This window comes from Sus scrofa, chromosome 16 (genome assembly GCF_000003025.6).
Source record: "Sus scrofa isolate TJ Tabasco breed Duroc chromosome 16, Sscrofa11.1, whole genome shotgun sequence".
Taxonomy (NCBI): domain Eukaryota; kingdom Metazoa; phylum Chordata; class Mammalia; order Artiodactyla; family Suidae; genus Sus; species Sus scrofa.
Genome location: NC_010458.4, coordinates 55,914,140 through 55,927,729, shown reverse-complemented (window position 1 = coordinate 55,927,729; position 13,590 = coordinate 55,914,140). Strand labels below are relative to the sequence as shown.

The 13,590-nt window shown below is 42.8% G+C and overlaps 1 protein-coding gene across 1 annotated transcript in view; it reads left to right on the top strand.

The window, feature by feature from the left end:
- TENM2 (teneurin transmembrane protein 2) overlaps positions 1-13,590 on the top strand; it is a 3,459,878-nt gene that overhangs the window by 3,156,421 nt on the left and 289,867 nt on the right. Inside the window, 1 exon segment of the mRNA XM_021076712.1 lies at positions 9,007-9,245. Within this exon segment, the coding sequence (XP_020932371.1) occupies positions 9,007-9,245 (239 nt within the window).

Here is a 13,590-nt window from a genome sequence, read left to right as displayed (position 1 = left end):
CTCTGAGCCCCTCCTCACCTGTGCCAGGCAGGATGCTGGGTGCTGGCCCTGAAGCCTTGATAACCCCCATGGCCACAAAGGAAAGAAGTATGCAAGCTCTTATTTTTTTTTGTATGCCATCAAGGACTGGTTTTCTCTCTCCCCTTGAGTGTTAGCAAACTCCAAGGACAGCACTTCGGGCACCCCTCATTTGCCTTTCCTTTCTGGGGCACAAGTGGCCAATTCTGAGAGCAATTGAGTTGTGCTTGAAAAATGTCAAGTGCCTTTGGAAACTACACATTTCTGCTGATGCCTGGAATCCTGAGCCGAGCTGCTCCATGGCCAACCACTGGGAAGAAGTTCAGTTGGGCCATCACAAATGATTCATCAGAACATGGTGCGCAGGCCCCTAATGGGGAAAAGCTGTCTGAATAGCCCATTGAGGAAAAATCTAGAAAAATTCTCCAAGGCTTCTGGGTCTTCCTGTCAACCCATCTGGCCAGACCATTACCTTGTGAGTCTTGCTTCATTGCGTATATCTCTTTTCCTGCCAAATGTGACAGGGATCCTTGGGTGAGTCAGAGCCTGCATTTTTTTCGACTTGTTATTATGAAAATTTTCAAACAGTGAGAAAAGTTAGAAGAATAGTACAACATAAGAATAACTGCCTAGGTTCAACAACTATCATTTTGCCACATTTACCTTTATAAGTACAGAAAGAGAGATCTTTCTGCTGAGTCATTTGAAAATAACCTGTAGACTTCATGCTACTTCAACCCTAAAGACATCAGCAATCCAAACTTGAATTTTAAAAAATACACCTATTAACCATCTAGCATGTTCTGGGTAAGTCACGCCCATTTGAAAGTTGCAAAAATGGTTAGGGTAGAATTCCGTAAACTTGAATACACATTACAGTCATTTAGGGAACTGCTTCTTCTTCCTTCTCCTCCTCCTCTTCTTCTTTTTCTCCTTCTCCTCCTAACAACTGCACCTGTGGCATATGGAAGTTCCCAGGCTAGGGGTCAAATAGGAGCTGCAGCTGCAGCCTATGCCACAGCCACAGGAACACCAGATCCTTAACCCACTGAGCAAGGGACCAAAAATCAAACCTGCATCTTCACAGAAATGTCAGGTCCTTAACCTGCTGAGCCACAACAGGAACTCCAGAATCACTTAGGGAACTTTTTAAACTATACATTCTCAGACTCCAGACTTTGGCCTGAATGCAGCCCGGAAATCTATACTTTTCAAACAGAGCCTTCAAGTGATCCTAAAGGGAACATAATCTAAAGATTGCTTCCTTAGCATCTTTTTTTTTAATTTGCTGAATTACTCTTTTAAATATTCATGTATACTGACAATGAAATATTAGAAAAGGAATATAAAAATACAATGCTGTTTTAAATTGCACCCAAAAAAATTAAATACGTAGGAATAAACCTGACCAGGGAGGTGAAAGGCTTATATGCTGAGAACTATAAAACATTAATCAAGGAAATTAAAGAGGATTGAAAGAAATGGAAAGATATTCCATGTTCATAGGTTGGAAAAATTAACATCATAAAAATGGCTGTACTATCCAAAGCAGTCTATAGATTCAATGCAACCCCTATCAAATTACCCATGACATTTTTCACAGAACTAGAACAAACAATCCAAAAATTTATATTGAAACCATAAGAGACCCAGAATTGCCAAAGCAATCCTGAGAAACAAAAACCAAGCAGGAGGCATAACTCTTTCAGACTTGAAGCAATATTACAAAGCTACAGTCATCAGGACAGTGTGGTAGTGATGCCAAAATGGACATACAGACCATTGGAACAGAATAGAGAACCCAGAAATAAACCCAGACACTTATGATCAATAAATCTTCAACAAAAGATGCAAGAATATAAAATGGGAAAAAGACAGTCTTTTCAGCAAATGGTGCTAGTAAAACTGGACAGCTGCACATAAATCATTGAAACTGGAACTCACCCTCACACCATGCACAAAAATAAACTCAAAGTGGCTTAAAAACTTAAATGTAAGACAAGACACCATAAAACTCCTAGAAGAGAACATAGGTGAAACATTCTCTGACATCAGCCTTACAAATATTTTCTCAGGTCAGTATCCCAAGGCAACAGAAATAAAAGCAAAAATAAACCAATGGGACCTAATCAAACTGACAAGCTTTTGTACAGTAAAGGAAACCATAAAAAAAAAAAAAAGACAATCTATGGAATGGAAGAAAATAGTTTCAAACAATGCAACTGACAAGAGCTTAATCTCTATACAAACAACTTATACAACCCAACAGCAAAATAAACCAACAACCCAATTGAAAAATAGGCAAAAGACCTGAATAGACATTTCTCCAGAGAAGATATACAGATGGCCAACAAGCACATGAAAAAATGCTCAACATCACTAGTTGTTAGAGAAATGCAAAACACAACTACCGTGAGGTACCACCTCACCCCAGTCAGAATGACCATCATTAGCAAGTCAACAAATAACAAATGCTGGAGGGGTGTGAAGAAAAGGGGACCCTCCTACACTGTTGGTAGAAAGGTCAATTGGTACAACCACTATGGAAAACAGTACGGAAGTACCTCAGAAAACTAAATATAGAACTTTCATATGACCCAGCAATCCCACTCTTGGGCATATATCCAGACAAAACTTACCTCGAAAAAGATACATGCACCCATATGTTCATTGCAACACTATTCACAATAGCGAAGACATGGAAACAACCTAAATGTCCATCAACAGATGAATGAATTAAGAAGATGTGGTGTATATATATACACAATGGAGTACCAGTCTGCCATAAGAAAGAACCTATAATGCCATTTGCAGCAACATGGATGGAACTAGAGACTCTCATAGTAAGTGAAGTAAGTCAGAACGAGAAAGACAAATACCATATGATATCACCTTTGAAATCTAATATATGGCACAAATGAACCTTTCCACAGGAAAGAAACTCACAGTCTTGGAGAACAAACTTGTGATTGCCAAGGAGGAGGGGGAGGGGGTGGGATGGACTGGGAGTTTGGGGTTAGTAGATGCAAACTCTTGTACTTGTAGTGGATAACCAATCAAGTCCTGCCATATAGCGCAGGGACATGATGGAGGATAATGTGAGAAAAAGAACATACACGTGTATGACTGGGTCACTTTGCTGTCCAGTAGAAATTGACAGAACACTGTAAATCGACTATAATGGAAAAAATAAAAATCATATACACTTTAAAAAAATGATTCAAATGTAACCTTATTGTGTAAGGAGTCTACATATCTTTGGTACTCTTTTTTCATCATTTTAAGTGCCAAAAACTAGAAATAAGGGATGTGATAACTCAATGAGTTTCATTTAACAATGATCATTACAAACACCACTATGTCAATGAACAGCCTGGGAGATGTATATCCTGAAAAAGTAAATACAGTGCTGAAAAGTATACAGATTGTTTTTTGTTTTGTGTTTTCCTGAGGCAGAATCTGGCCTTATATGTATAGACACTTGCTTACATGAACTATGCAAACTTGTAAGTCTGTTTGGAAGGTAAGAGCCAACATGGCAGAAGGAATTCTAATTTCAAAATTTTAAAAATTCACACTATTGTCATTTTAGCATTTGGCCTTGAGAAGGTTGTAGGTAATTCACTCAACAAAGCTTTGTTGAATGTCCTCTCTGTGCCAGGCTTTATTCTAGATGTTATGATACAGGGACGAACACATCAGACAAAATACCTGATTATTTTGAACTTCATAAAAATTCAGTTCTAACGATGGAGGCAGGCAATAAATAATGTAAAAATGGGTATATCCTGAAGAAAAATAAAAAAGTTATTACAGGATAGAGAGTCACAGAGAAAGAAGTGAAGGGTTCAGGGAAGATCTCTCTGGGAAAGTGACGCTGGAGCAGAATGTTGAGTAACGTGAACAAACCAACCACAGATGTTTCCAGGCAGAGGGAATGGCAAGTGCTAAGGCCCAGAGGCAGGAATGTTTTGGATGTAATATGATGAGTACTAGCAAAAGGACAGTGTAATTCCTGAAGGTGGAGAGGATACAGTGCTGGAAGATAGAGGTGGCCAGAGAGCAGATATGCAGGGGACTGTAGGCCAGGAGGACCTCTGGTTTTAGTCTAAGTGTTACTGCAAAGATACCACCAATCCCATTGTACTACATTGGGAACTCCTTTCTTTCTTCCATTCTTTTTTTTTTTTTTTTTTGTCTTTTTACTGCTGCACCCATGGCGTATGGAAGTTCCTGGTCTAGGGATCGAATCAGAGCTGCAGCCGCTGGCCTACACCACAGCCACAGCAACACCAAATCCGAGTTTTGTCTGCAACCTACACTGCAGTTCATGGCAATGCTGGATCCTTTAAACCACTGAGCGAGGCCAGGTATTGAACCAGCATACTCACAGATACTAGTCAGATTCTTAACCTGCTGAGCCACAATGGGAACTCTGCTTCTTTTCTTTTCTTTCTTTCTTTTCTTTTTGTTTCTTTCTTTCAGGAAGCAAGGAATGGTGATGACATGGGACATAGTCTGACTTCCTTTTTTAGAAGGAAGTGTGAAAAATAGATTGGATTGTCAAGGGAACAATTGTAGCAATCCCATATGTAAGAAAAAATAATCATTTTCTTCTTTTCTTTCTTCTAATTGAGTGCATTAAAAATAACATTAAAGTCAGTTTCATCTTTTTAATCTTCATTTTGTGATTTCTCTCATGTTGCTAAACATTCCTGTTTCCATGTTATTAATTCTGTCCATAAATATGATTGATGTTGAGACACTGATGTTTCGATTCTGGAAATACCAAGTGTAATTCTCACCAGTATCAAGTGTAAAGGATTTTTACAATTTAATTTGAGACAGACACATTAAATATATTTATATAACACAATATAAAATTACATAATATAGTGTTATATATCTATAGAGATATTGTATATATGTGTGTGTGTGTGTGTAGATATAGATATACATAAAAAATATACAAACAAGTGTATGAATAGCTGCTTGAGTGCACACAGTGTTGGGCGAGGAGGGGGAGAATGTTGGAGTAGGTTTCCCAGGTAGGTGGTTGGAAGGTGAGTAGGAGTTAGCTGGGACAGGGTGTCTGGGTAGGAACAGAAAAAGCCATTCCAGAGAGCATTACACATCATCCACAGAAGCTTATTGGCATGAGCAGACTGGTTAAGAAACGCTGCGTCTTTTTGGTATGGCAGAAGTGTAGAGTTCATGAAAGCTGGAAGCATAAGGTTGGAGAGGAAGATTAAAAAGGTTGAGCACTGGTCCCATATTGAGATTTGGGTTTCCTGTAGGTACTGGTGAGTCCACAGGGATTTGTAAGTGAGGGCATGAGGAAATTTGTGGTTTGAGAAGAAAACTAGCAGAGGAATGAAGAAGAGAGTTGGTGGGAGAGGTTTTCAGAAAGAAAATGGCTGGGAACTTTAACCCATTGTGTGGGAGAAGGTTGGGGAGAGGAGGAGGTGAAAATGACCATCCTGTCCTAGAAGACAGGAAATCACAGGAGGTGGGAAGGAGTGTGATTAGAGGGGGGAAGGAAGAGTCTCTGTTTGGCTGGAACTTATTCACGACAGTTGTAGGACGTGGATGAAGAAATGCCCATACACAATTGGACTGTGTGCCTCAGGAAAAAAACTTGAGCTAGAAATGGAGATCTGGGGACCCCAGCCCCATCCGTGATGCCTAAAGCCATGGGAATTGCTGAGATCTCTGTTGGGGTGAAAATTGATGTTTCCATATTTGTGAATCCTCATTAGTGATGGCCTACTATGTCTTTATATCCTTTTGTTTAGGTTTGATTTCCTATTTTCACTACCCACTTTTGGGGAATTGTTCAAGAAGTAAATTTGAAGTAGTCATAAGTCAAATCCCAGAGTTTCCCCACCACCCTGGCTTTCTGATATGCATATATTCTGGTTTAATTATAAGGCAGTGGACTATGATTTCATGATTTGAAGAACTCTTCAGGTGTTTGCTCGTCATTTGTCAAGCTTTAAATTAAAACTCATGTTTCAGGCTCCTTATGTTCTCTGAAGAATTAAGAATAAAAGCTATTTGTACAGCATGGAGCTCTTACTATGAGACACATCCTTGGATAAGGGCTTGTCCTGCATGACTGCATGAAATCTCACAACAGCCTGTGGTATGATAGGAGATATCAGTGCTTTTATAACCCAGTTTTACAAATGAAGAGATAGCGATTCTCAAGAGCAGCGTCAGATAACTTCCATGAGCTTTCTTGGCCAGGAATGGCACTGCCCAGACACTGAACCCTAGGAATCTTGCTCCGAAATGCTGCTTTTAAACACAGTGCCTACTTCCTCCTCTTCCAGAAGACTTTTAATATGGAGCATTCAAAGGGAGCTATTGGACAAGGAATGCAAACCTTATTTATAGAATCAAACCTCTTGGCTGTATTCAGACCATTGAACATACTTATAGTACAAATAAAGTTTAAGTATCAATTGTTTATTTTGATGTGAGCTGTGCTAAATTATTCCCTAATCAGTTACTCATTTGCTGACATGATTGTCGGTCATATCAGACTCCCTTGATCTTTGTCAAGGATTAAAATACTTTCAAAGTTTTACCTGGAAGCAGCCAAGATACAAATACTTGTAAGCACAGCCATCTTGCCTCAGAATCCTGCTGGGAGAGCCTGCCAACTGCCAAACCGAGGGTCATGTGGTGTAGTCAGTCCAATTAGAGCTTTTAAAGTCAGGCAGACTGGAGTTTAAGCCCCAGTGATCTCACATGCCACCTCTGGGTTTCCATTTTCTCCTTTGTGAAACTGAGGTCATAATAGTATTCACTTCATAGGGTCGATGTGAGATTTGGTTGCAAGTAAAACATTTCCCATTATAACTGACACTTAGTATATGGTCCATAAATATAATTGCACCTACTGAATCCTTGAAGAGACAGTAAATACCTGTATAACATTTTAAAATCTTAGAATTGAGGAGTTCCCGTTGTGGCTCAGTGGAAATGAACCTGACTAGTATCCATGAGGACTCAGGTTCAATCCCTGGCCTCCCTCAGTGGGTTAAGGATCCAGCGTTTCCATGAGCTTTGGTATAGGTCTAAGATGTGACTCGGATCTGGTGTTGGGGTGGCTGTGGCATGGGCCAGTGGCTGCAGATCCGATTCGGCCCCTGGCCTGGGAACCTCCCTATGCCACAAGTACAGCCCTAAAAAGACAAAAAAAAAAAAAATCTTAGAGTTGAAGCTGGGTAAATTCACAAAACAAAGGGAGAACTCTGTTCATTCGTTCAGGTCATCCCTCCATGCTGAACTTGTGTTAGGTATTGGGAATATAAAAATGAACAAGGTACAATATAAGACACAGTTGCCACCTTCTGCTGCTCAGACTCTAGACTCTACTTAACCCATGGTTTGAAAAGCACTCTATGTTTTCTGGATGACATTTCATCATTTCATGCCATGGCCCCTTTGAAGTCTCATAAATGGCACACGTAAGAGGGAGAAAAGCCTGTCATGGGAGAATTGGTGGTCCTTGAAGTGTCCTTAGAGTCTCTTGACTGCTGAGGAAGGGATCTTAGATGTCAACAGCAGAGCCCATTACCCTCTTGTTACAGCATAGTTCTAGACCCCAGGCATCTTGTCCAGTTGGCAGGCAAAGACGTTTCCAAAGAACGAACCGTGATGATCTAGAAAACAAACTTGTGGTTGCCAAAGAGAAAAGGGGAGGGGAGGGGAACATTAGGAATTTGAGATTAACAGATACACAATACTATATATAAAATAGATAATAATAATAAGACCTGCTGTATGGAAGAGAGCACCGTAGTCAAATCTTGTAACTACCTATAATGGAAAACAATCCGAGGAAGAATGTGTATGTGTGTGTTTATACACATAAAACGGATTCACTTTCTGTGTACCTGAAACGAACACAGTATTGTAAATCAGCCATACTTCAATTTTTAAAAATACCCCCCAAAACCCCCACAATCACATGACCTAGAGAGACAGTCTCAGAACAGGAAGCAAGATGAAGGGGAGAGAACAGCCCAGAAGAAAGACTCAAGAGCAACAGTCTAGGCTAACACTTAAGAGCACAGACTTTAGCATAAGACAGGGCTCAGCATTTAAATCCTTGCACAGTTACTTGAGTTTGCCAAGCCTGATCTCTCATATTTTAAGTAGCGATATTATGATATTTAGTGTGAAAGTAGTTGTGACAATGTATTTCAAGTGCCTTTTTTTATGTTTTTTTGTTTGCTTTTCTTCATTTTTCTTCATTTTCTTCATTTTTATTAATTATAGTTGATTTCCAATGCTGTGCCAATTTCTGCAGTAGAGCAAAGTGACCCAGTGGTACATACATATGCATTTTTTTCTTGTCTTTTGTCTTTTTAGGGCGACACCCACGGCATATGGAGATTCCCAGGCTAGGGGTCTAACCAGAGCTACAGCTGCTGGCCAGAGCCACAGCAACACCAGATCCAAGCTGTGTATGTGACCTACACCACAGCTCACGGCAACAGATCCTTAACCCACTGAGCAAGACCAGGGATCGAACCTGCAACCTCATGGTTCCTGGTCAGATTCGTTTCCACTGTGCCACGATGGGAACTCCTGCATATGCATTCTTTTCCTCATTTAAGTACCAGGGTTCTAATACATGATAGGGCTCAGCATCATCTTCACCATCATCCTGGTCGTCATCTCCAAGTGACCAGTGGTAGCTCACTTTCCATGATTTGTGCTGAACACCTTGCAGGATTGCTGTGGAAGATGAAATCCAGATGTGTATGTGAAAACAAGACATGGTGTTAGCTTATGGAATTCATTTATATCACCATCAAATGTAATGTTCTCCCCTTTGCCCACCACAGGCTGGGGTAGTCACTTAGGACTATACTAGTGCTGTATAAAGCAGAGTGGGCAGAAGAAAAAAACAGCAGCTGGCTGGTCCTCTGTGACCACTGTGTCAATCCTGACTGTCCCTTTCCCTGGCAGGCACTTCCTCTTTAAGACGTCCTCGGGAAGCACGCCCCTGTTCAGCAGCTCCTCTCCGGGCTACCCTTTGACCTCAGGAACGGTTTACACACCACCACCCCGCCTGCTACCCCGGAATACCTTCTCCAGGAAGGCCTTCAAGCTGAAGAAGCCCTCCAAATACTGCAGCTGGAAATGTGCCGCCTTGTCCGCCATCGCCGCGGCCCTGCTCTTGGCCATCCTGCTGGCGTACTTCATAGGTAAGTCTGGGCAGCTGCCAGCAGGTGGCAGGGGGGCGGGTCATTGACTTGTGACTGTAGAGGGCCTCTGTGGTCTGGACCATTGGCTGGTTGGCTCCTGAAAGATGTAAAAGTGAGTGATGGATAGCGGTGATTTTTTTCTCTCCTCAAATCCATTTAAATCTGATGACTTCTCCTTCGCGGTTCTAAATGACATTTATCAGGAGTGAAATTAAGCCTCCTTACTATAGTCTTTCTTGGAGATGAGCTGAAAATTGTCATTCCCACCTACCCATCTCTCATTCCTCGAGCGGCCTTCTGATCTCCTTCCTCTTGGATGCAAACCCAAGTCTCTGCTCTGAAATTAACACAGTGTTGGCTGACTTCAGCCAAAAACCAAAGAGAAGAGGAGTAGTGATCAGCATGCCTAGAGTATTGCGATTTGAAGGAAAGCCGGAGTAGCTGGTTGGTTGTTAGAGCTGGGAACAGACACAAGGTTGTGAGGCAGGAGCACCCAACTTGATCTTCCTAGGGAATCGAGTCACCCAGACCCAGGGCCACTTGCCCATGTCCCCTCCTTCCCCTCCGTCCCTTTAGCCTCAGCTCTCCTCTCATGTGTTACCCAGTTGGAGTCAGGTTGCCCTCCTGCACGAACTGTGATGCTGGGTGGGAGCTCTGGGTATAAGCTAGGGTAGCAGATGGGTGCCGTTGCTGGGGCACATTTCTTCACATGCCAGGGATATTGGTTTGCACCTGTGAGTTGTGGCCTTGGGACTGTGTGAAACAGTAGATGCCAAGAGTTCAGGGGCAAGGTGCCCCATGCAATTCAGTATCCTGGACTGGACACAAAACATGCTCACAGCTCCTAGGCCCAACCATGAGCACCTCTGGCCCTGATGCCTTGTCACCTGAGTTTGCCAATGGCAGATCTCCTGGCCCAGGCAGAGGCCATGGTGACGTTGTTCAAGTTTATTTGAAACACTTGATGGTGCTGGCTTGGTTTCAGAGATGCTGCGACAGGCCTCCCCAGGTTGGCTGGGCCATATTGCCAGGCAAACCTATAAAACACCAGACTCTAAAAAAGAGACCAACTCTAAATCAGTTCTCAGCACTTATGCCAAAACCTTCCAGTTTAGGAAAAGGGAGAAAAACAAAAAAGCAACCCTGATTCTTCAGCTTTTGCCCTTTCTCCCAAAATAAGCCCTCCATTCTCCTGCAACAGTGGGGGTTCCCACACGTCTTTCAACTCAGACAGCCAGCAAGGTGCCTGCCAAGGAATAAACCAGGCCAGGGCTTCCGAGATCATTGTACCCAAGCTTGCCTAATGGCAGAGGAGGGTAACTGTGCTCCCTAGAGATCTGGGGCCCTGTGCAAGGCAAATGACTTTGAGCCAAGCACTGATGTGAGGTTTGCACTCTCTCCTATAATGTCACTCTGCTCATTTTAATATGGAAAAATAAGTTTTTGCAGTCCTGCCCTGTTGCATCTCTTGGGGATGCCCTCCAGAAGTAAGAAAAGTGACTCTCCAGGGAAAGGTGCCATATTTACCTGGGGCTTTGCCAAAACCTTTTTGCTCTAAACCCCAGCTCTACATGTGGGCTGAGGTCAGATACACATGTACCCCCTAATGTAAAGTCAGGTCTGCTTCTCACTTAGCTCTTGATGAAGGATGGAGTAATGGATTGACTGAAGGAGAAAGAAGGGCAGCTCTTGCACCCTCAGTCACTTGAGTAGAATCCTTTGTGTCCTTAGACGTAGTTTTCCGTGCTTCCCCAGGTAACTGTTGGGGTAGGATGGGGTGCAGGGTTTGAGGGAGGCAAATTGAATATGCCTTTGCGGTCTTTGCATGATTTGTCTTTGTTTTAGATACCTCAAAAAGGGCCCATGAGCTCACTTCTCAGGCTTAATGTTCTGCTAGGCTGGTGGGCACAAGAAACCCAGATATAGACACTAAGGTGCTGCCTGCCTCTGCCAATACCATCCGCCGTGAACCTTCTCCTCCACTCACAGGGAGAGATAGATGGCTCACACCTGATTTATTGAGCTTGATAGTTAAAATATAATAGCTTTCTGTAGGGCAATCATATAAATGGGGAACCGTATAGCGAGAGTTTAATGTTTTAATCGGGTGTGTAACTTGTAAATGATGGATTAGGAAACATATTTATCCTCCATCTGGAGGCTACTGAGGGCTGAACCAGAGCATCTTAGGATGGTTTATTAGTTTATAATCCATCATTTCCTATTATGTATGCTTTAGGTAAGATTACGCTCCGACCCTGGAGTATTGAAGGATAGTTGATGACTCAAAATGAGTGATGTCAGGGGCCCATTCACCCAGCAGTAGCGACGATGCATGTCGAGCACTAGGGCTGCTCTCAGTTACTCTCCAGAGGCAATGTCAAGTCTGCAAGCACGGCGAGGGGTCAGGATCTGGAGTCCCGACCTTGATCCCGGCAATCCCTTTCTCCTTCGCCTTGACAAAGCAGTTTTCCCTCTGAGTCTTGGTTTCCCTAAGTCAAACCTGGGAGTATGATGGGTATTTACAATCAGAAACTCCAAAGTATGGTGAGGATTAATTAATGTGTGTAAATCACTTTGAAGATGAAAAGCAGCGTATTATTAATTATGGAGCTGCAGGGGCATAAACCGTGCATTGAAAACACAGAGAACAGTGTTGTCGGGAGCAGCGTGTGCTGGTGCCTACCTAGAAAACAAGTCGTCAGGAAGGACAGAAGGACAACGTCAAAAATGAAACCCTCCTGTGAAGGAGGCTGAAGTTTTTAAGACCTGAGCCCCCTCTGGCTCACACATAACTCTGTGTCCTGCTAGAACATGACAGGTCCTGAAACCGATGCGTCAGCCCCAGGACATTTCTGGCCAGGCACTGGGTTCAGGTCTGCTGGGGGAACTGTGACAAATAGGCCAGATTATCTTATTTGCGTGTTGAAACTCATCAAGGGAAGTCTTTCCAGAAATGAGCAACCTGGAATGGCTCAGCCCCAGGACGAGCCCTTCCATAGATCCAGCCTGTGGGTGAGTGTAAATCCGAGCCACACCAGCCCTCATGCAGAATAGAAGACACGAGCCTGAACCAATCCAGTTCTTGCTCACACAGCTGGAGTCAGAGATCTTTTAGGATATACTTTTCCATCAGATTCTCCCGATGCCAAGTTCTCCCAGTGTACAAAACCCCCTGAAAAAAAATGACTCTGAAAAACTTCATGGACCACTGGGGGACCATTTCATGCGTTACTCAGCCCCTGGCCCAAGTGGTTCCTAGGGAAGGCTGGTTTAGGAGAATCTGGCTGTGAAACACAAGACAGCTTCATTTTTAGGAAGGTGTCCACGATCCCTGGGCAGCTCAAGCACTTTCATTGCCTGCCACACCAGAAATCCCTCTGGATCCCTAAGTTTCCTAATCACATAACCATCCTAGAGTTTCTCATCTGATTTATGCCAACTCTACTGTGTTTTTACCCTTAGAGCATACCTACAGAAGCTGGTTCAAGCCTTCCATTTGCTTAGAACTGTAAGCTTTCCCATTTAAAGCCCTTTTGTGTAATTATCAAATTTTAACCCCATCCCCCAACATTCACTCTAGCTGAAAAGGAGATTGGTGTGTTACAGGCATTTGACAAGCATTGATGCTGAGGCTCAGAGAGTCACAAGCCACATGGCTTGTTAGCTGCCGGGCCAAGACTAGGCAGTCGGTTGAGGGCTCTCTCCTGAAGATCACAGTCAGCCCTATCTTCCAAATGCCACGTGAGACCCAAGTGGTCCTTTTTGTAGCAGCAGTTCACCTTCCTACGTCTGTCCTTAGTAGCAGTGAAGAGTCATTTCCTCTCCTCCTCCCTGAATCATCTTCAAACATAGAGGACAGAAGCTATCTCTCCCCCTCGGCTTCTTAGCCTGTCCTCATAGTTCTTTTTCCCAAATATCTTCTGTTATGGAGGTCAGCAAACTTTTTCTGTTAAGAGCCAGAGAGTGAGTATTTTTGATTTTTCAGGTCCGTTATGACATCTCAGCTCCACCACTGTAGTTCAGGAGCAGCCCCAGACAGTGTGTAAACAAATGGACACGGCTTTGTTTCAAGAGACTTTAATTATGGACGCTGACATTGGAATTTTATGTACTTTCTGCATGTCATGAAACATGATGCTTTTGATTTTTTTTTTTTCCAACCACTTAAAACATAAGACTGTTTCACAGCTCCCTGTGTGGTGGCCACAGTTTGCCAACTCTCCTGTCAGATTGTATTACTGTTCTTTTCCAAGAATGCCTTTTCAGAGCATTTCCACCTTTACAAAAAAACAAACAAGCAAATGCACAAACAAAAAAAACCTTAATGCTGTCAAAATGGCTA